At 47.5% G+C, this 21,868-nt stretch overlaps 1 protein-coding gene across 32 annotated transcripts in view; it reads left to right on the top strand.

Annotated features, from left to right (window-relative positions):
• Positions 1–615: 615 nt before the first annotated feature.
• Positions 616–21,868, top strand: part of MAPK8IP3 (mitogen-activated protein kinase 8 interacting protein 3) — a 63,375-nt gene continuing 42,122 nt past the window's right edge. For all 32 annotated transcript variants that reach the window (XM_054180528.1, XM_054180530.1, XM_054180519.1 and 29 more), the window contains exons 1-4: positions 616–1,015; positions 17,575–17,695; positions 20,318–20,388; positions 21,123–21,214. In XM_054180528.1, the coding sequence (XP_054036503.1) occupies positions 698–1,015; positions 17,575–17,695; positions 20,318–20,388; positions 21,123–21,214 (602 nt within the window). In that variant the 5' untranslated portion in view covers positions 616–697. The remainder of the gene's footprint in view (positions 1,016–17,574; positions 17,696–20,317; positions 20,389–21,122; positions 21,215–21,868) is intronic.

Here is a 21,868-nt window from a genome sequence, read left to right as displayed (position 1 = left end):
CCAGGCCTGGAACAACTTATGTTTGCTGAATCCTTTGGTTTGGGGTCCACATTAGGAAGCAGTTACTCAAGTCTGAATCTCAGTCAGGATGAACCGAACAGACCAGATTTGCCCGCTCTTTTCCGTGGGCCTGAGAAGATGGCTCCTGTGGGTCGCAGAGAAGATGGCTCTCCGGCACGCAGCGTGGTCTGCAGCTCGCCTACAGGTGCAGGATTTCCTCGGTGCCGTCTGTACCGCTGCCGCATGGTGCTCCGCAGGGCCGGGGGACACCGCGAACAGCCTCCGCGCTGGATGGAGCCCTGCGTGCAGCGGGCACCTCAGCGCCGCCCCGGCTCTGGGCACAGGTTCTAGCGGCAGCAGCTGCTCACGGGCGGGTGCGAGCTGCGGCGTACGCGGGAGGAGCGCTCCGGCGGGCAGGTGCTGGGGGAGGGGGATGCGTCTCCAGCGGGAACGGCGCTGATGGCGCTTAGGGCTGCTCGCGGCGCGCTCAACCCACAGCCTCCGCTCCCGTCCCCCGATCGCGCTCCGGTGGGCGCCCGAGCTCCCGGGGCGGCGCCGCCGCGCTCCGCCCCAGCCGGTCCCCGCGGCCAGTGACGCGGCGGGCGGGGCGGGGCAGGCAGAGCCTGGCGGCGGAGACAGCGACAAGGAGCTCAGCAGCGGCTGCGGAGGAGCGGTGCGGGGCTGTCGGGCCGGCAGGATGCTGGAGATCCAGCTGGACGATGGCGGCGTGGGGGGGTACCCGGGCGACGATTACTGCTCCGGGTCGGTGATGTCGGAGCGGGTCTCGGGCCTCGCCAACAGCATCTACCGCGAGTTCGAGCGGCTGATCCACTGCTATGACGAGGAGGTGGTGAAGGAGCTGATGCCGCTGGTGGTGACGGTGCTGGAGAACCTGGACTCGGTGCTCACTGACAACCAGGAGCACGAGGTGGAGCTGGAGCTGCTGCGGGAGGACAACGAGCAGCTCCTCACGCAGTACGAGCGGGAGAAGGCGCTGCGCAAGCAGGCCGAGGAGGTGAGCGCCGCCGCCCCGCGACCATCTTGGCCGCCCGCCGGGCGGGGGCCCAGCGCCGCTGCTGAGGGGCGGGCAGGGCCGCGGCGGGCGAGGCCGCGGGGGCGGCGCGGGCCTGTGGCGGGGCTGCCCGCCCGTGGGCCTCGGCTCTCGCTGCGATCGGCCCCTGCGGCGGGCCCGGGGCGGGGCGGCGGGGAGCCCCGGGGCCGCGGCCGGCGGTACCTTCTAGAAAGGATGCGCGGGCGGCCGGCCCGGGTGCGGGCCCGGGCCCTGCGAGACGTGTCCGCGCCTGCGGCGGGGACGCGGCGCTGCCGCCGTGCCCATGGCCCGGGCAGGCCGCGGGCTCGGCGCCTCCTGCAGCATCGCGGCTCCGGGAGGGCAGGTGCCGCTGCGGCTGATGCGCCCCGGTGAAGCGGGAGAGAAGAACAAAAAATACCTGCAGTTCGGTGGATTTGAAGGATTCGCCTTGGACTGCCATCCCCACAGGGAGGTCTTGACGTTTGTGCTAATTTGTGGTTTAAAAAATACTTGCAAAAATGGGTAATTTGTGCGCAGCCGTGCAGCTTCTTTAACGGGAGCATTGAAAGGCCTTTAGCTGTAGCAGTAAGGACATGCAGAGCGCAGTGACCGATCTTCGAAACCCTTTGCCAACACTACACTTTGAGCCTTTAATGAAGCAGTTTCCCAAGTTAGTATCTGCAGTTTCCTGGAGTATGGATTTGCTCCATGAGAGCCATGTTGGAGCTGCTCAGCTGGGAGGGGGGTGTGGAAGTGGATCGTGAGAACAATCTCCTCTGATGGAAAGGAGAGAAAATCCTGGCGTTACAAATACTCAGACACAGACCGAACAGGGCAAGTAAAGTGTTCTCTGCTCCCACCGGGGTCTGCTGCCCACATGCCAAGGCCAGAGCTTAGATTTGTAGAGTTTTTAAGTTTGGCTTAAAAAACTGTACCTGTCACTATGGAAATCAAGAGCATCTTTTCATCCAGGAGTGAGGGCTGTGAACCATAAGGTTTGCTTTTTAGCCTCTAGGAAGTGATAGTCTGTGAACTGGGATAAAGCATTGGTAGTGGAAAGAGTCCATCACATCATCCTTGTCTCACTACACGATTTCTCAGAAAGTGGTTTTTTCATTTTACCTTTTGGACTAAGAGCAGAAGATGCCAGGTTCAGCAGTCTTACTAGGAGTCGACTTGTGATTTGCTAATGGGAATTAATGGGGTAGCTTTTGAACTGGAGCACAATGTGGAGCACCATGCAGTGTTTTCACTGATCTGCTCTTGCTGCTTAATAGTCACGTGGAAGAATCATGCCAGCCTGATGAGGAGGACGCTTGAGGTCCGTTAGCAATACCAAGAGCCAGTCAGCGAGAGCTTTGGTCCTGAGTTTTAGTTGTGTCTTAATGGACTAGTAGTTTTTCCACACCATCTTTTAAAGTTCTTCTGAATGCATGGAGGGATTGAGAAATGATTCTGAGTGCACTGGACTTTGCTTACTAAGTGTTGCACAGAGAGAGTATTGTGCAGCTTCTGAGAAATAAAAAGTGTCTTATTTGTGAGAGGAAGAAATGGAGCTCCAGCTGGGAAATGGACTCAAGGACAGCAGCGCACCCCTGGCTGAAGGTGACCATTCCAAGAGAAATTGGATTGGGGTGCATTGCTGATCTTGTCTCACTTAGATAGGGGATGTGTTTTCTGGAGGCAGATGTCACAACCACAGTTGAGAGTCCTGCAGGAGCTGTGGCAGGATGCTGTTTGCCGAGTTTCAAAAAGCACTCCTGATGATGATGCTCTGTCATCCTTGTGTACAGTCTGATATAAATGGGGAATAAAGTTTCTTCAAGGGGAAAGAGCAACAGAGAAGGTGATTTTTATGGGAACAGATGATGATTCTGCCTCCACATGCTCCCTGTTACATGATCATAACAGGGAGTACACATCCTCTGTGTCCTCTGCAAGTCCATTATTTATCTGCACCTCTTGCCCACAGGCTGCTTTCTGTGCAGTGCATTACGTGTTATGGATGTGAAAATCTTACCTGTTGCAGAGAATTCTGCTGTCCAGCAGGTAATTGTAAGTGATCAACCAACAGGAAAGTTATTCTCCCAGCAGCATGTGGGTTGCTGTTCTGTGGCAGTGTCTATAGTAACCAGGGAAGGGCTGTCCCATGCATTCAGCCTCCTGTGCTGCCTCTCGAGTCCTGGGGTGAGATGTTCACTTTCAATTGGGAGAATCAGTTTGGAGCAGGGTTTGACCCCAGTCTTGATTCCTCTCTGGGTATGGGTACTGAGAGTTGATCCATTCTTCTCTTCCAATATCACACCAAAAGACCCTGTGTTACAATTACTTGATATTTGTAACTGAAACCACAAGTGGGCACTGGCCTTTGGCATAAAAACATAGCTTGTATTGCATTGTTAGCAATGCTGCAGGAGCACCAAATCTTGCTGTTTCATCTTTATGCAGAAGTTGTGCCCCAACAGACTCAGTAGGTGTGCTTTGTTAGGCTGAGGCTCTTCCTAGCAGCTTACATTTCTCTGTGGCTGAATGCCATGAAAGCAAATTTGCCTTCTCAGTGCTCTGCTGTCCCTTGCTCTGAGATCATTTTATGTATTATCTTTTAAAAGAATCTTTGCCAAAATCAAGTTACTGCTTTCTTTTCTAAACACTTGGGTGGCAGAGTGGCTCCATACTTTTCTGCTTGTGCTAAAATAGGACAGCAGAAGCACTGAGGCAAGTGGATTGAAAATAGAAGTTCCTTGAAATGAGGTGGTGCTGTCAGTCTTGGTGATTACAGGGCTTAGTGCACAATGTTTGAGTTTTCCATGACCTCCAAGCTATGGAGGATGCAGGATTGCACCAGGTTTTTGGTGGGTTTGTTTTCCTCCATCTGCTTTGTATTCTCTGTGAACATAGGGTAATTACTTCATGCATGCTGCAGTGTTTCACAGGACCACAACGTCGTTTAGTTTGGTGGTGACCTCCAGAGATCATCTCATCCCACGCCTCTTGCTCAAGCAGGGGCAGCAGGTTGTCAAGAACCTTGTCTGATCAGAGTTTGAGCACATCCACAGATGGAAACTCTACAGTCTCTCTGGGCAGCCTGTGAATAGAATAGAATAGACCAGGTTGGAAGAGGCCTTCAAGATCATCGTGTCCAACTTATCATCCAACACCACCTTATCAACTAAACCATGGCACCAAGCACGCTGTCAAGTCTCCTCCTGAACACCTCCAATGATGGTGACTCCACCACCTCCCTGGCAGCCCATTCCAATGGCCAATCACTCTCTCTGTGTAGAACTTCTTCCTAACCTCCAGCCTAAACCTCCCCTGGTGCAGCTTGAGACTGTGTCCTCATGTTCTGGTGCTGGTTGCCTGGGAGAAGAGACCAGCCTCTGCCTGTCCACAGCCTCCCTTCAGGTAGTTGTAGAGAGCAAGAAGGTCTCCCCTCAGCCTCCTCTTCTCCAGGCTAGGCAACCCCAGCTCCCTCAGTCTCTCCTCATAGGGCTTGTGTTCCAAACCCCTCCCCAGCTTTGTTTCCCTTCTCTGGACACGTTCCAGCAACTCAACATCCTTCCTAAACTGAGTGGCCCAGAACTGGACACAGGACTCAAGGTGTGGCCTAACCAGTGCAGTGTTGAGGGGCAGAATGACCTCCCTGCTCCTGCTGGCCACACTGTTCCTGATGCAGGCCAGGATGCCATTGGCCCTCTTGGCCACCTGGGCTGAGTGTCCCAGTGTTTGGCCTTGTGCTCAGCTGGAATTTGGTGTGATTCATTTGTGCCCATTGCCTCGTGTCCAGAGAAGAGTCTGGCTCTCTCATCCTCACTGCTTTGCAGCGGGGTCTTAAATATACTGGTAAGGTCTCCATGGGCCATCCAGGCTGAACAGCGCTCTCAGCCTCCCCTGTGAAAGATACTCCAGTCCATTTGCCACCTTTGTGGCCCTGCTGTCTGTAGTGCTGGATACTAACAGAAAGGCTTTTGAACCCCTCACCCCTTCTCCTTTTGTTGAAGGGGTCTTTAAACATTGCCCCTCTGTCATACACATCCCCTTAAGAATCACAGAATCAACTAGGTTGGAAAAGACCTCAGAGATGATCAAGTCCAACCTATCACCTAACACCTCACGACTAACTAAACCACGGCTCCAAGTGCCACATCCAGTCCTTTTTTGAACAGCTCCAGAAGATGGTGAGGAGGGGAATAAAAGTGATGCTCTGTGCTCCAGCGTCTGATGTCCTCCACTGGGATCACTTTCTGCCTTTCTGTACCGTTTTCCTTTGTGCTTTCTTTCTCTGTGAAATGCATCCCAGCTAGGGAGGATACTCTGTTTCCCCACCCTGAAACCTGACCTCGCAGTGAGCTGATTAGTGGGAGTTTCTGCAGCTTGAGGGTGACCTCATAGCGTGGAGGGAGGAAGGCATTTGGGAATAGCAGCCAGCCTTTGCTCATGGTGTGGATCCTCTCCGCTACATGCAGTTGAAAGGAACTGGCAAGCATGACGTACAGGCGTGCTGCACAGCCATCTAGCTACAGGATCTGTCACTGTGTTCCTCACCCCCCTCTTCATCCATTCCTGGATGGCACTGTCCTGGCACGTTCCCGTGGGCACTGTCAGCTTTCACCAGCAGAATGAGCAGCGGAATCTGTGTTGTTGTTAGAGGTTTCTTCAGCTTACTCTGAAGTCCTCTTTTGTGATTGTCCTGGAGCAACATTTTCTAGGAGAGTGCTGTGGTGTTTGTAATGATCTTTTGTAGAGAACATGCAAATCTGAGATTTCATACTTTGATGCTTTCCTCCCTACTTGTTGTAAGGCTCCATGGTAGAGCCATTTAATTGGTCAGAAGGAAAAAGCAACACAAGTGTGAGACTCTGGACAGTGGTCCCATGTTGTCTGGGTGAGACAGGCTTTAAATCATGGGGACAACAGCATTTTGTTTTTCATCCTGTGGCTTTTGTCAGTGATACCACTCAAACATGATTCAGAACTGATCATAATAGTGCAGCTTATGTTTAAAGCTCAGCAACATATATTGAAGAAGCAAGCAACTATTCTGGAGAGCCCAGTCTTTCAAACTCGCATGCAAGTAGACAACACTAGTTATAACAACTCTTAATTTTCTCCTTTCTCTCTTAAATGGTGAAATATACTTACCAGTAGTGTAAGTATCAGTTACTCATCACTGCTCTGGCCTGTGAGCACCGTGTCCATCAGATGAAGGGTGGCAATCTTTAGATTCTGAGTGTGCCTTTCCTTACAATAAGTGTGGCAATAAAATGGATCACAAGGCAAAGATTTAACATCCCCTTGCACATCTCATGACACTGGATCAGGATTGGTGTTAGTGCAGACAGCAGTGACAGGGAGAATTCTTTCCTTCCCTGGAGATGAGCTAAGGCCATTTGCTGGGAAGTAATTGAATGATGCCTTTTCTCTGCTCAGATGTGAAGGTCAAAGAGGTGCCTCTGCAAAGTGGAAGGGGGGTGTGCTGCAGTTCTAGGTTGATTCCTGTCCTTCCCATACCACCAGGGAAGAGAGTGTCTGTAGAGGTTTCAGAGCAGCAGCACCCCTCCTCTCTCCAGATTTCAGTGTCCTGCAGCCTGCTCGTCTCTCTGCTCCCTTGGTGAGCACTCCCGCAGCAGTAAGGTGAGGAGCAGTAAGCAGTGGAGAGGGAGACCCAGGCTGGCAGCATCCTGGGAGATGCAGAATGTGCTGGCCTGGTCCTGGGACCTCCCACAGGATCCATCTTGGTGACATTAGTCAGTGTCCCTTTGAGATGCAGGCGAGAGGGGGATCCTTCTCCTGCCCTGATGGAGGGGCACCAAATGCAAGCTAAGAGCTAAAAGGCAAGATGTGATGCTTTGGGCTTAGGCAAAGGAATAAGTGCTCTTGGAAATGCAGAAGCAGCTTGTCCTCTCTGCTTTTGTGATCTTCCCCTCATAAAATGTGTGTGCAGAATGTTTGGGGGTTTGTTTTTAATGTAGGAATGATAGATATTTTTTTTTAGCACATTAGAGATGTTGTTGGAGGACAAACAGTTGTTGGAAAGCCACCTGCTAAAAATGCTTGATTGGTTGTTCTTCTGATAAATGGTATTAAACCCACACTGATTAGGTGAAATCAATTTGGAGATTCCTCAGTTTAGCAGTTTAATTAATTTAAAGCAAGCTGGCAACATTGATTTGTGACAGGCAATGGAAACTGACCGTGTGAGATGCATTTCTAAATCACCTCTTTATGAGGAACCAGGCTTTCCAAACATAATGCACAGCAGTCCTTGCCATCTGCTAACCTTACTTTATTCTCACTAATCTTGGAGGGGGGAAAAAAATGTATGTCCAAACACTGATCCTTCATCCAAATCCTCTTGATGTCACTCAGGCTTATGGAACTCACTGATATTCATAACTATCAGTCTGTGTCAGTAGAAATTGCCTATAAAGTAAAATTAATCTCTGTGAACAGTGTGAGCTGTTACTTTATTTAAAGAGCAATTCAAGACAGTGTTCTGGATGTTAGGTGATGATTGATGATGATCTGAGGTGATGGCTGGATTTCCCCTCAGCAGGATTACCTGCATAAGTGAAATTGTAATCCCCAAATGGGCTCTGATGACAGCCTTTTTTTCTCTTGATGGAATGAAGTAGGATGCTCTGTGGTCACTTTCTGTTCAAGGACGTTGTTGGGACGTGGTAGGCATGTGAAGGCAGAACTTAGCAATGGGGTTTCCCAGGTAGACTTGTAAGAGAAGAGCCAAGATCTGGGAGAGTCAGACTTCCAGCCATTGCAAATGAACTTGAATGACTGTAATGGCTGAAGTTGCAAGAAAAATCCCTCACCAATCTTCCCTTTTCTGAGAAGGATGCAGCCGTTCACCTAGCAGAGTCACCCTGGCACCTTCCTTCCTTTTGTGTGGTGAGGAGGATGAAGATGCACACATCTCCATCATCATCCTTTGTCATGCTGCCTTCAGCAAGTTGTAGCAGTCTAGATCCTCTCATGCTGCTGAGGAGGAGGTGTGGAGTGCCCCAGGCTGCTCTCTCCCTGTCCTTATCCCCTCTTCCATACTCTTCCTCCACAGTCCCGGAGCTCAGGTGGGTAGTGCTTGTTGGAAGGTGGCTGCTTTGCGTTGATTTCAGATGGTGATGCCATGGCTGAGCAGCCATCTGGATCCTCTGCTGCCTTTCCCAGCAGAAACCTGCTTGGCATTTCCAGGAGACTGCCCCACAGGACTCAAATGCTTGGGTTGTGTGTGTGAGCCTTACGGGCTCAGGCTGTGTCCTGCTTCCTGTGCCTAGCCCTGGGTTGCTGCTGTGTCAGGCCCAGCAGGCTGTGTGGTGTGTCCACCTCACCACTCTGCTTCTCCAGAAAGTGATTTCAGTTCGAGGCCAGTCTTTCAAGGAGGTAGACCATCAGTCTGAGGTTGCACAGGGATGCCAGGAAGATTGACAGCTGATTTACATGTCTGGAAGTGCTGTGCGTGGGTCACAGCAAATGCTGCAACTCCTCTGTATTGTGCAGTGGATGTGGGCAGCCTTCAAACCTGGTGCTTTGAGTGTGGTATTCTGTATGTCTGCAGTTCACTCTGCAGTCAGTTGGGCTGCAGGGTGTCCAGGGTGATGATCCTTGAAGCTGGGTCTTGTTTTGCAGGACAGATTGCTTTAGTTCAGGTGTCAGTGGGAAGTGCTGAGCTTTTTGCTCCTGAGCTGGTGGGTGTCTGCCTTCTCTCTCGGCACCCTGATTTGAAGGGACCTGTTCAAAGCAAGAGCAATGCTTAGCTGGGTCTGACAGGAGCAGTTTCAGGCTCTTACTTTTCTTTTCCATTCTACCTGGGACTAGGCCATCCCACTCTCAGCCACTCTGCTTTGTGGCATGGATGTTAGCTGCCTCTGAGCTCACCCCTGTGGAGAGGGTAAATAATGTGGCAGCATCAAAGCAGGCTTGCCTGCCCTCCCATCAGCAGTCTTCTGTGGAAAGGTTTTCTGTCAGACACAGGCTGGGTTTCTCCCAAAAGAAAATTGTACATGGCAGTTGTACATCCCAGTTTAAACCAGGAAAATTAATTACTTTGATCTGGTAACGAGCGGGTATTTTCAAGGTGTATGGCCTAGAGGCACATCAGCTTTTTGCCCTCATTTTCAGAGCACATCTGAAATAGTTGATCCTTGGATTCTGTGCTTGACAGGGCTTCTCTGCAGCACATTTATGAGCAGCACATTGGCAAGAAGTATATACAAGGTGATGTAGCACACATATGGAGAAGTACCTTCTCCTTCCCACTTCACCAATCCGAGTAGATGTTTGCACAGAATTGCCTGGATTGGAAGAGAGCTTTGAGATCTCGGAGTCCAACTGGCTGGATTGGATGAGCTAACCCAGAATCCTCTCTATTTTTATTGAGTTGCTAATCACTGTAGGATACATTGTGTCTTGCAGAAAGTGGGACGCTAGGACCTGTTTAAAGAATGAGCAGCTCGGTGTGTCCCAGCGAATGGGGATGGGTGGTGAGGCCAGAGGTGTGCAGATGCACGATGTCTGCATGCACAGGGCTGGAAGAGGGTGAAAATTGCTGCTTGCCCACGTGGCACATCTATGCTGAGCTCTGTCTCTCTGCTGTAGAGCTGCAGTTGAGAAGGCAGGTGTCAGTTTTCAGGAGAGACCTCTCCAGGCTGAAGAGTGGGCAGGCAGAGCTGGTGATATTCGTTGTAGAGCTGCCTGTGGTGGTAAAATCAAGGGGAAGCTGCTGCTGTCAGCATTTAATTTGGTGCATATGTTCTCCAGTGTGACTTAAGGGAACTGCATAGATTGTTTTTTGAGAGCTAAAATCAGAGTGAGTTGTTTGAGAGCTAAGAGATTTTCCAAGTAACTGATACATTAAGCAGCATTTTCCTTACTAAATCTTCAGCAGTTCTGTACTGCATGGTGATGATGGTATTAACTGACTGCTTTGGTCTGCATCTGCCTTCCCATTCTGCTGCATTTCTTGTTGCTAAGTTTCAGTATTCTCCCCAGAAGCTCATGAATGGATTATTCATTTTTTTTTCCAGTGAAATATCCACTGATTTGTGTTGGATATAATGGAGTATTTCTGATCACACAATCACTAAAGTTGGAAAAGACCTCTAAGATCACCAGGTCCAACCATCAACCTAACACCACCATGGCCATCAAACCACGTCCACAAGTGCTATGTCCACATGACTCTTGAACACCTCCAGGGATGGGGACTCCACCACCTCCCTGGGCAGCCTGTTCCAATGCCTGACCACTCTTACAGCAAAGAAATGTTTCCTAATATCCAGCCTAAACCTCCCCTGGCACAAATAGAGGCCATTTCCACTTAACTGAGCCCAGTAGTCAAGGTGTGGCCTCAGCAGTGCTCAGGGACAATCACTGCCCTGCTCCTGCTGGCCACACTGTTGCTGATTCAGGCCAGGATGCTGGTGGCCTTCTTGGCCACCTGGGCACATGCTGGGTCATGTTCAGCTGCTGTCATCCAGCACCCCCAGGTCTTTCTCTGCTGAGCAGTTTGCAGTCACTCTGCCCCAAGCCTGGAGTGTTCATGGGGTTGTTGTGACCCAAGATGCAGGGCCCAGCCCTTGGCCTTGTTAAATCTTAGCCAGTTGACCTCAGATCATCCATCCAGCCTGGCCAGAATCCTCTGCAGAGCCCTCCTGTCTCCAAGCAGATAAACACTCCTGTTCAAGGTGCACTCAATTCCCTCGCCCAGGTCATTGATAAAGCTATTAAACAAGACTGGTCCGAGTACTGAGCCCTGGGAAACACCATTTGTGACTGGCCTCCAACTGGATTTAACTCCATTTGCCACAACTCCCTGGGCTTGGCTGTCCAGCCATTTACTGTTGTTTTCTTTTCTCTGCATGATCTAGGTTTAACCTTCCCAAATCTAGTTATAGAGCTCATCTGAAGCTTGGCTGGAAAAGAAGTTAGCCTTTCCTCCAATAAGAGGGTTAAATTCCAAGCCCCTGCTGTGGAAGCAGAATTGTACTGTTATGTAAGATCTGATGTCAGCAGACTCTCTCTGCTGAGTATTTCAGAAAAGCATTGCTGGACTGGGGAAAGTTCTGTACAGCTTCAGAGGCACCTCAGGATTGCTTCCTGTGAAGATCTGAGGAGCTACCAATACTTTTCCTTTACCCTTTGGATTGTGAAGGTGCAGTAAGACACAATCTGCTAGAAATGTCCTTTCCTTTAAAATGGAGAGGTTCAGGCGATGGGGATAGCAAAAAAGTACTGAGAGACATCCAGAAGGATGCCCATGGCAGCTGGCCTCTTCACTTGGGCCTAATGCTTAACAGACCCTTCTTGCACAAGAATTTGTCTTCTTGAGTGTTACAGCTGCATGAAGTGCATGTGGCTCGGTAGCTTTGTGCACACAAAGCTTTTCTTGGATGTACTGGGTTGGATGTGGTATCACTTTTATCCTTGGTACACCTGAATGACCGAAAAGAAGCTCCAGCAGCTGATTTTAATTATCTGAATGGAGGTTTCCCACTCCAAAGGATCTGTTTTAGTTTGTTAATCACCTTGTGCTTTTCTGTAGTCTTTGAAAGACAAGTTGCTTCTCACTGGTTGGAGCCAGTTGGACTGTATGTATATATAAAAAGGGGAGATAGAGTATTGACACACGTGCTTGAGGAATGATATTAGTTGTACTTTATTGCTGGATTTTCATTTTGTTAGAAAATGGTGAAAGGTTTTGTTGGAGAAATAATGCTTCTGCCTTCGTGCTTTGGACATGATGCTCTTCAGCAGATACTGCCATGCTTTCACGCTCAATGTCAGAGCATTTGTGTTTACATTTAAAGTAAAAGGCTATTTTTATCTACTGTTTTATATGTACACCTTGCAGTAGGTGCCCCAGGGAGCTTCTCTACTTGCTGGGATCACCAGGAAGCGCTTCCAAGGGGCTTCCCAGTGCGGTGCCTTGGCAAAGTCCTGTGGCACCTCTGCACGGGGGAGATAGGGCTTGTGGTGGCCCAGTGCTGTGCAGGGGTTCTGGTTTCACTGCTTGTCACCTCTGTGGAGGTCCCAGGCCAGCAGATCACTTGCCACATGCTCATCTTGAGAGCCATCACAGGCTGCAGTGACTGCCATGTCGAGCATGGCCATGGTGTTGAGGTTGTCCATCTGGTAACGCTTGTCAGCTTCTTTCCTTCTTTGATGGCTGTGGCTTCAGTGGGGCCTATGCTTCTATTTAAGGACCCTGCCATGGGTGCACAGGCAGTGGTCTTTGCCCTTGCCACCAGGCTGCAACCTGTTCTGCTGGAGTCTCAATGGCTGCTTGACTGTTCTTGCACTGGGGTATTGGCAGATCTTCTGCTCTCATCGATACAGTTTTTCCGGTTGGTAAATAATGATTTAAAAACCCTTTCAAGGCAGATGTGGTTTCACACAACCTTTCCTCACAGCCCCCTTTTGTGGCAGCATTGTGTGCAGTTGCAGCATTTTTGTAATTCCAGTTACTTGAAACGCTGCCTACCTTGTACCAGCTCCCCCTTGGGCTCACCTCTTTGGGTTCTTTCCTTTTCAGTCCTTCAGCCTGACTTGGATTGAAGTTGCCACATAGTTTGCACCATAATTCCAGATAGAGAAATACATACAGACATATTGAAGTCCTCACGAAGGAAGAAAAGTTTACAGTGGTAGCTTGCATACTTTTTTGTCCTCCTTTTTAAACTGTCCATTCCTTTAATGTTTGTTTCAGTTTCCATTGTTATCCAGGCTCTTGTTTCTGTTCAGCAGTTAAAAACAGTGCATCAGTCTGTTTTATCTCCCTGAATGGATGCTGGTGCTAAGCTATGCAGGAAGCAGGTCCATGGCTTCAATGATGCAGTGTCCTACCTGAAAAAAAAAAAAGAGAGCTAAAAATAGGGAAGGGAGAGTTTGGATGGTGGTTGTTGGGTGCTCTCCACTTGAACATGTGCACTCTGGAAATAAGGGAAGTTACCTTAAATCAGTATTTGGTGTGTAATTTAGCTGAGTATACCCGAGTGTCCACTACAGTCATAGTACAGACTGGTGTGGAAGGACTGTGTGAAGCAGGAGGTCTGTGCACATCACAATGTGATGGGTGTCCAGCACCCACTTAGCCTGCTGTCTGTGTCTGCCTGTTTATATTCACACACATACGAGGGACTGCTGGCATCAGCGGTGTGTGTAACTGCAGTGCGCGTGGTTACAGCGCTGGGGACTCTCCTGGTTAAAGCTGAGTTACTCCAGACTTCATCCCTCCAGACTTCATCCCTCCAGACTTCTTACCACCTGGTAATTTTTGCACCAAGTCTGTAACTGCTTTGTCTCCAGTGTTCTTAGAAAGACACCCACTCTTAATTGGAAACTTAGGACAATAGCTGTGGAAGGGACTTTCTGAGTCAGCACGCCCTGTCCCTTGGTACTGCAGGCAATTGAGTTATATAATCCAGTTCATAAATGTATCAAGCTTCATCTTAAAACCATTAGCTGTGTCTCCTGCTTCTCCTCTTACCTTCTTCAGGATTGCAGTGGAGTTGTTCTTTTTTATTCATGACCTGGTTTTTCTGGTTTGTTCCTGTGCCAGAATTGTCCTTTACTTCAACCGAGTTTTCCCTCTATCAAATATTTATGGCTTTTCTCTTTTAATGGGAACTGGGCCTCTCCTAACTTGGTTTATACTTCCTAGATGTTGGAGCCAGACTCCCTGTTTCCTGGCTGGAAAAGGCAGGTGAGCTGGCCTGTGCCTCGTGCTCTGCTGGCATGGAGGTGCCCGTGTGTCACCTGGCCAGCCCGGTGTTTTTCACAGGCTCGCTCATCCTCCGTTTCCTTGAGTAACATTTAGCCACATCTGGTTAAATGTTAGCCACAGCTGGTGCTTAGGTTGATCTTCCCTGAGAATCATTCTTCTGATTGTCAAGGTGAAAAGGTGTAACACTCTGCTCCTGAAGCTCTGGCGTTGTCGGTATCTGACTGGGCCCGTTGCTTTACAGGATTTGTAATAAGAAAGCGACTTGCTCTCTTGAGTGTCAAATGCTTCCCAGTGGACATCTGCTTTGGAGCAGAGTAATCTTCCTGAAGTTGCTGTTGAGGGAAATGGCTCCTGTTAAGAGGGCAGAACAAGGTCTTCACCTTGAGGGGTGTGCACAACTCAGCAGCAGCAGGCCTGATAATAGGACTGGAAACTTGATTTTGAGCAGGCTGGGTTTGACTAGCCAGGACTTGGCCTCTTTCCTTGTCATGGCTTTCTGAGGCAAAATGCTACCAACACAGCTCCCCAAACTGCCAGCCTAATTAGGTGCTGCCAAGAAGCTGTGAGGAGGACTACACAGGCAGCATTGCCTTGTCTGTGGGTTCCCTGCAGGCGAGGTGACCTCCTCTGGGACACTGCAGGCAGCAGGAGCCCTTAGCCAGCACACCAGCAGAGCTGTTTGGTGGTGGCTGGCTGTGTGCATACCTTGCTGCACCCCGACGCTGCTGCCCTTGCACCCCGACGCTGCTGCCCTTGCACCCCAACACTGCTGCCCTTGCACCCTGCACTGCCCTTCCACCCAGCCATCTCCTGCAGCCAAGGAAGGGCTCTGAGGCTGAAGCCCTGACGCATTGCTTGGTGTGCAGTGCAGTGGCACGCACCAACAGCCACCATAGATCAGGGCTGTGTGTATATGTGCACCTCTGGCTCTCTGCTTGATCTGTCACTGGTTTGATGTGATGATTTCTGATTACAGGCTATTTTTAGTAATTTTCTTCCTTTGCAGAAGGCAGTGAAGCAGGAAGCCAAGTGATGTGCATTGTCCTACTGCTTTTCAGAGGAGTACTCATTCTTTGCCTTAAGATTATTTTATGCCAGGTGTTTTCCCTGTAAAGTCTAGTGTGTAAGCCATTGTTTGGCTCAATCCTGGGTTGTTACAGACTAGTTATCCTGCTTGAAATCTGGAGAGAGAGGCTAGTAGAAGAAAATCCATATGAGTAATTTTTATATATAGCAGTTTCATACTCCAGTTTTCTTAGCAGTTTGTAGTGGCTAGTAAGGCTCTTCCCCTGATGCTGTACGAAATGTCTGCTGCTGGCTTCATGGGGAAAAAATAGAAAGCCTCCTGAATGCTGTGGAGAGAGCTCACTTTCAGTATGAGGGCTGAGTGGCCATGATAGCATGTGCTGAACCATCTCCTCAGGCAGGAGGATGCTTTTCTGGGGACTGCCCTGACAGTGAGACCTCTCCTCATCCCATTGGTCTGGCTGTTCACTCCTCTCTGGATCTGGGACTTTTCCTTCTTTCATACCTTCTGATGCACAGGGAGAACCTCAGTTGAGATGGCTTCTGATGTAGGAGAAGCTAAAAGTTGCCTCAGAGAGCCCTTGGTTCCCTCTGCACAAATGTTTGATCGCTTCAGCAGACAGGAGAGGATATGCTGGGGTCCATTTGTCTGGAATGCTGTTCTGCCCTGAGATTACTTAGGCTAATATGAATTTTTAATGTTGTCTTCATGTCCCTTTCTTCTCTAAATGGTCAATTGATTTCTAGTTTTCTGATTCTTTGATTACTTTTAGGTTGCAAATAGACAGGACTGAGGAAGAAGACTGAGCTCTATTTGCAGAAGACTTAATCTTCCAATCAGTTTTCTCTGAATTAAACCAAAACAGCAGCAGCAAATCCAGGAATCCTATTAAAGATGACCTACATAGTGGGAATAAAACTGCACTTGGACCTTCTATTGCTTCCTGCTTAACAGAGAAAACTGTGAATGTTTTCCATACAAGTCCATTCATTTTTACTGTTGGTAAAAACCTCATTGCTGCCAGGCCTAGGTGGCATGCTTGTGAATGGAGCACTAGGAGCAGGAAGGCATCTTGAGTCAAGAGGGTAGTGCAGGCTGAGCCAGCTTGATGTGATGGGGCTTTAGCCCATGGCTGTAATTAAAAGAGTTTGTCAGCTGAGCTTTAGCACAGAGTGATTCCAGCAAAACCCTGCGAGGAGGTGGAGAATACAGCAGGAAAACAGTTCTGAGGTGGGCACAGCTTTGATCAGTCCTCCAAACTGCTGCCCCTTAGCTGTGTAGCTGTCTCAGGATTTATCTTTTTCAACCCATTTTTACTCTGAAATGATACTGTTATTCTGGAATAAATCTGAAAATTACCAAATCTTTGTAAATCACTCAAAAGTCATTAAAAGAGGTGATGGAGATCCATTGAGTGACTAAGGGATTTCAGTGTTTAATTGATATCTCAAGGAAAAAATGTGTACTTCAAAGTCTGAAACCTTGTACAGTCTTAAAATGTAATTAAGAATTAAGTGTTTGCCTCCCAGATGACTCCTTCATAGTGGAAGAAGGGTGTTGATATTTCTACTAGTTCTGGAAAATTGGGGGGTGGGGTGGAATTGTCTTAGTGCAGTAAATTCAGGCAGGAAAGAAAAGGAAGTTAAAAGCCCAGTTAAAGATTAAAGGCACTGCAGAACACTTAGTGCTGGAAAACAAGAGGTGGCTGAAATGCATTTGATTGTTTCTATAAATACAGGTCTGTAGAAATGAAATGTGACTCCCTGTTCAGATGGATTTACTGGACAGTTCTAAAAGTCTGCCTGAACAGTAAATGATGCAGCTCAGTGGTAGCCAGAGAGAAGCTCCAGTTCCCAAACACAGTGATGGCTCCAGTGTCACTGCTAATTATTCCAGCCCAAGTAATGGGAGATGTGCACAGGGCTGCTCCTGGGAACGCAGTCAAGTGCTGTGTCTGTTGTTTCATGTGCAGAATTTAGCACAGTAATCTTACTGTGCACTGCAGTGCATTTGCTTCCCTGGGAATCTTAGCCAAAAAGGATTTACACCAGAGTCTGTCTCATTTGGAGTACAGTGAGGCTTTACTTCTTAATTAAAATTGCCATGTCCTCTTGATCAGCATTATTTGCAGAGAATAACCCTTTCTCCCCTGCAGAGTAGAGAGCAGGGTGAGAGAAAGCACTTCTTCCCCAGTATTTATACTTGGAGGAGGAGGGCATTTCAGCTAGCTGATGTGCACATGAATCTGTGAAAGCTTGGCCTGAGGAGCGTTTTGCAAACAGAAGAGACAGGGGCAGGAGCAGAGCACTCTGGTGAGCTTCTTGTAGCCCCATTATCTCCTGTGGGTCTTGCTCTATAATCATCCTAAAGGCAGATTAAAACCATCCTGGCTTTATTTCCTACTCTTCTTACAAATACCTGAGGGATGGGAGTCAGGAAGATGGGGCCAGACTCTCCTCAGTGGTGCCCAGTGACAGGCTAAGAGATAATAGGCATAAATTGAACACAGGAAATTCCATCTAAACATGGGGGGGGAACTTCTTTACTTTGAGGGTGACAGCAGGCTGCCCAGAGAGGCTGTGGAGTCTCCTTCTCTGGAGACTTGCAGGACCTGCCTGGATCATTCCTGTGTGACCCACCTTAGGTGACCCTGCTTTGGCAGGTTGGACCTGATGATCTCCAGAGGCCCCTTCCAACCTCTACTATTCTGTGATTCTGTAGGGCAAACACCTTTTAACACTTATTCCTCATCTGTGCTTCTCTCTCTGCTCTGTCCCTATTCAGAAGTTTATAGAGTTTGAAGATGCACTGGAGCAGGAGAAGAAAGAGCTACAAATCCAAGTGGAACACCTTGAATTTCAGACTCGACAGCTGGAGCTGAAGACTAAAAACTATGCAGATCAGAGTAAGCAAAACTGTACACCAGACAAGATGACACACTTTGCTTTCCTCACACATGCTGCCACCTCAAAATTACTTTTCAGAGGTTTTGTTTGTTTTAATGTAATTTATGCAAATCTGGTATGAAATTCTGATCCTGCTAAAGGATTTGTTAGAGGCTTTGTTACTTCTGTTGTGTGGGGCACGCTCAGTTTCTCCAGATGCAAGATCTGGGCCACTGGTAAAGCTTCAGAATCTGTTTTCCCATTTCTTCTTGTCCCCATAGTTTTGGTTGTCACAGAAACAGTCAAATTTCTTTGTTTCCTTGTTTATTTTCCCAAATGCTTCCTTAACACCTTTTGTTCAATGCTGGTGCTCCTCAGATAGCCAGAGACACCCATCCCAGAGGATAATTTAAATTGTTGTCAAACTGGGACACTTATGGGGCACAGGATGCTGCTGAAGAACTCTGCTTCTGTGCTGTTTGCTCTGCTTGTTTTGGGAATGGGCAGGTATCCATGAGCTGACTCCTTTCAGTTCAATTCAGTTAAATATATAACAGTATCTTTACAAACAAAACCAAACCAACACCACCAGAGGCATATGGAAGTCTACCATTCTTAGGAGCTGTGGTTTGGATTGGTCTGGGGGGGGGCGGAAATGAACCTAAGAGTTTCTTTCATGCATTAATTATAAAGAAGAAAATAGAAAGGATTAACAACCCTCCCAGAAAATATAAAGTTTCAACTATTTCTAAACCAGGGAACAGAGATTTGATTTTTTTTCCCCCTTCAGAAAGAGTTCAAATTTGAAATTTTCCCCCCTCACAAACAGTTCAAATTTGATTTTATTTCCCCCTCAGAAAGAGTTCAAATTTGATTATTTTCCCCCCCTCAGCAAGAGTTCAAATTTGATTATTTTCCCCCTCAGAAAGAGTTCAAATTTGATTATTTTCCCCCATCAGAAAAAGTTCAAATTTGATTTTATTTCCCCCTCAGAAAGAGTTCAAATTTGACTTTTTTCCCCCCTCAGAAAGAGTTCAAATTTGACTTTTTTCCCCCCTCAGAAACAATTCAAATTTGATTATTTTCCCCCCTCAGAAAGAGTTCAAATTTGATTATTTCCCCCCTCAGAAAGAGTTCAAATTTGATTATTTCCCCCCTCAGAAAAAGTTCAAATTTGATTATTTTCCCCCCCTCAGCAAGAGTTCAAATTTGATTCTATGTAAAAAGTTCAAATCTGATTATTTTCCCCCATCAGAAAAAGTTCAAATTTGATTTTATTTCCCCCTCAGAAAGAGTTCAAATTTTACTTTTTTCCCCCCTCAGAAAGAGTTCAAATTTGACTTTTTCCCCCCTCAGAAGCAATTCAAATTTGATTATTTTCCCCCCTCAGAAAGAGGTCAAATTTGATTATTTTCCCCCCTCAGAAAGAGTTCAAATTTGATTATTTTCCCCCCCTCAGCAAGAGTTCAAATTTGATTATTTCCCCCCTCAGAAAGAGTTCAAATTTGATTATTTCCCCCCTCAGAAAAAGTTCAAATTTGATTATTTTCCCCCCTCAGAAAAAGTTCAAATTTGATTTTATTTCCCCCTCAGAAAGAGTTCAAATTTGACTTTTTTCCCCCTCAGAAAGAGTTCAAATTTGACTTTTTTCCCCCTCAGAAACAGTTCAAATTTGATTATTTTCCCCCCTCAGAAAGAGTTCAAATTTGATTATTTCCCCCCTCAGAAAGAGTTCAAATTTGATTATTTCCCCCCTCAGAAAGAGTTCAAATTTGATTATTTCCCCCCTCAGAAAAAGTTCAAATTTGATTTTATTTCCCCCTCAGAAAGAGTTCAAATTTGATTATTTTCCCCCATCAGAAAAAGTTCAAATTTGATTTTATTTCCCCCTCAGAAAGAGTTCAAATTTGACTTTTTTCCCCCCTCAGAAAGAGTTCAAATTTGACTTTTTTCCCCTCTCAGAAAGAGTTCAAATTTGACTTTTTTCCCCCCTCAGAAACAATTCAAATTTGATTATTTTCCCCCCTCAGAAAGAGTTCAAATTTGATTATTTTCCCCCCCTCAGCAAGAGTTCAAATTTGATTATTTCCCCCCTCAGAAAGAGTTCAAATTTGATTATTTTCCCCCCTCAGAAAGAGTTCAAATTTGACTTTTTTCCCCCCTCAGAAAGAGTTCAAATTTGATTATTTCCCCCCCCTCAGAAAGAGTTCAAATTTGATTATTTCCCCCCTCAGAAAGAGTTCAAATTTGATTATTTTCCCCCCTCAGAAAGAGTTCAAATTTGATTATTTTTCCCCCTCACAAACAGTTCAAACTTGATTTTTTTTCCCCCCCTCAGAAAGAGTTCAAACTTGATTATTTTCTCCCCTCAGAGAGAGTTCAAACTTCATTTTTCCCCCCCCTCAGAGAGAGTTCAAATTTGATTTTTCCCTCTCCTCAGGAAGAGTTCAAACTTGGTTATTTTCCCCCCTCAGAAAGAGTTTTGTAAGGAAGCCCACATCCCCCGGTGTGCAGTGCTCTGTTTCTGTTTGTTTGTTCAGTGGGTTACAGGGTGATTGCTAACAAAAGAGACTTTGAGCCCTCTGAGTTTCTTTTGAGAGCCTGCTGTGTGTCGGGCGGTGATTGGAATCTTCTCTTGGTAGTTTCACGACTGGAGGAACGTGAATCGGAAATGAAGAAGGAGTACAATGCTCTCCATCAGCGTCACACAGAGGTAGGATGTCACCTCATTAGTTCTAAATAACCCAGGCTCTTATGTAAAGTCACATCAAAGAGTTCACCTTTACAGTACGAGTGATTGCTAGAGCTTCTGAGCTTTGGGAACAGCAGAAGTATCTGAAGGGAGGGTGCAAAGCAGATGGAGCCAGGCCCTTGTCAGTGGTGTGCTGTGACCAGACCAGAGGCAACTGGCACAGACTGAACACGGAATGCTCCCTCTGAACAGGAGTAAAGGCTGTACTGTAAGGGTGACAAGCACTGACACAGATTGCCCAGAGATGTGGGGGAGTCTCCCATCTTTGGAGCTATTCAGAAGCCACCTGGACAACAGTCCTGGGAGACCTACAGGTCTTCTGTGTGAGCAGGGCTGTTAGACCTGGTGGACCCTAGGAGGTTCCTTGCAGCCTCATCTGTTCTGTGATTCTGTCAGTAGCATCCCACTACCTTATTTCCTGCTGCCAATGAGCCTCCAGGAGATACCTTACATTATTTTCAGATGTGCTCTTTCATGGCTCTCCTGTGACAAGATTAAGTCATTTCCAACACAATTTGGTGTCAGATTTTGTGTCAGATTAATCTGTTCGCTTACATCATCAGTTTAGAAGGCAAGAGCAAAGACAAGGTGATGTGCAAAAAGAGAAAGGGAGTTGGAAATAGACACTGGAGAACATCAAACAAAAGCAGATGAGTCTTCTCTGTTTGGCTCATGGATTTTTTCTCTCCTCACAGATGATCCAGACCTATGTGGAACACATTGAGCGATCCAAGATGCAGCAAGTTGGGGGAAATAATCAAACTGAGAGTAGTCTACCTGGGAGAAGGTAGGACCATAACCTCTCCATGTCATGTATGCCATCCAGGAACTTACAGAGTGGGAGTACATATTTGAGGGAGAGATCCTGCAGGCACAGATTGTAGCTGAAGCTGTTTGTAAGGGGTTGTGTCTGAGTTGTGAGTACTGAGGCTTGGTGGAGAGGAGCTTGATGTGTTCTGGTACAGAGCTTAGGCTTTGTCACCCTGCTGTTGATGGGTGGCCTCTGGAAAAATGATGTTTGTATTGTTTGGTGGCATGTGAAAGGTTTGTCTATAAAGTGGCTGGAGGTGTTGAATATGTGTGTGTCTGTGTCTCTGTGTGTGTGTGGCAGCCAGCAGAACTGTAGCAATTAATCACAGTATCTGTTACAGAATTTTCCCCCCTGTTCCCTCAAGGGAAGCTCACTCTTGTCAGTCCCCCAGTACACCCACCTATGCTCAAGAAGTTGATTTCCTGCCCCCTCCCCCCATTTTAAGAACACCAAACCAGTAAGAACCAGCCTTTGCTTAAAGAAGGCGGTGGTAGGAAGGAAGCTCAGTATAGCAAAGAGCCAGGCTTTAGAACAAATGTAAAGCACTGAAGTTCCAGTCCCATTGCTAGCAGTACAGGTACATCTAGTTTTAAGTGGGATGTGAAGGCACCAAGTACTTTCTGATGATAC

The sequence above is a fragment of the Dryobates pubescens genome, chromosome 4 (assembly GCF_014839835.1).
Source record: "Dryobates pubescens isolate bDryPub1 chromosome 4, bDryPub1.pri, whole genome shotgun sequence".
Taxonomy (NCBI): domain Eukaryota; kingdom Metazoa; phylum Chordata; class Aves; order Piciformes; family Picidae; genus Dryobates; species Dryobates pubescens.
The sequence above is the reverse complement of the archived record's forward strand: the minus strand, read 5'-3'. Positions and strand labels throughout refer to the sequence as shown.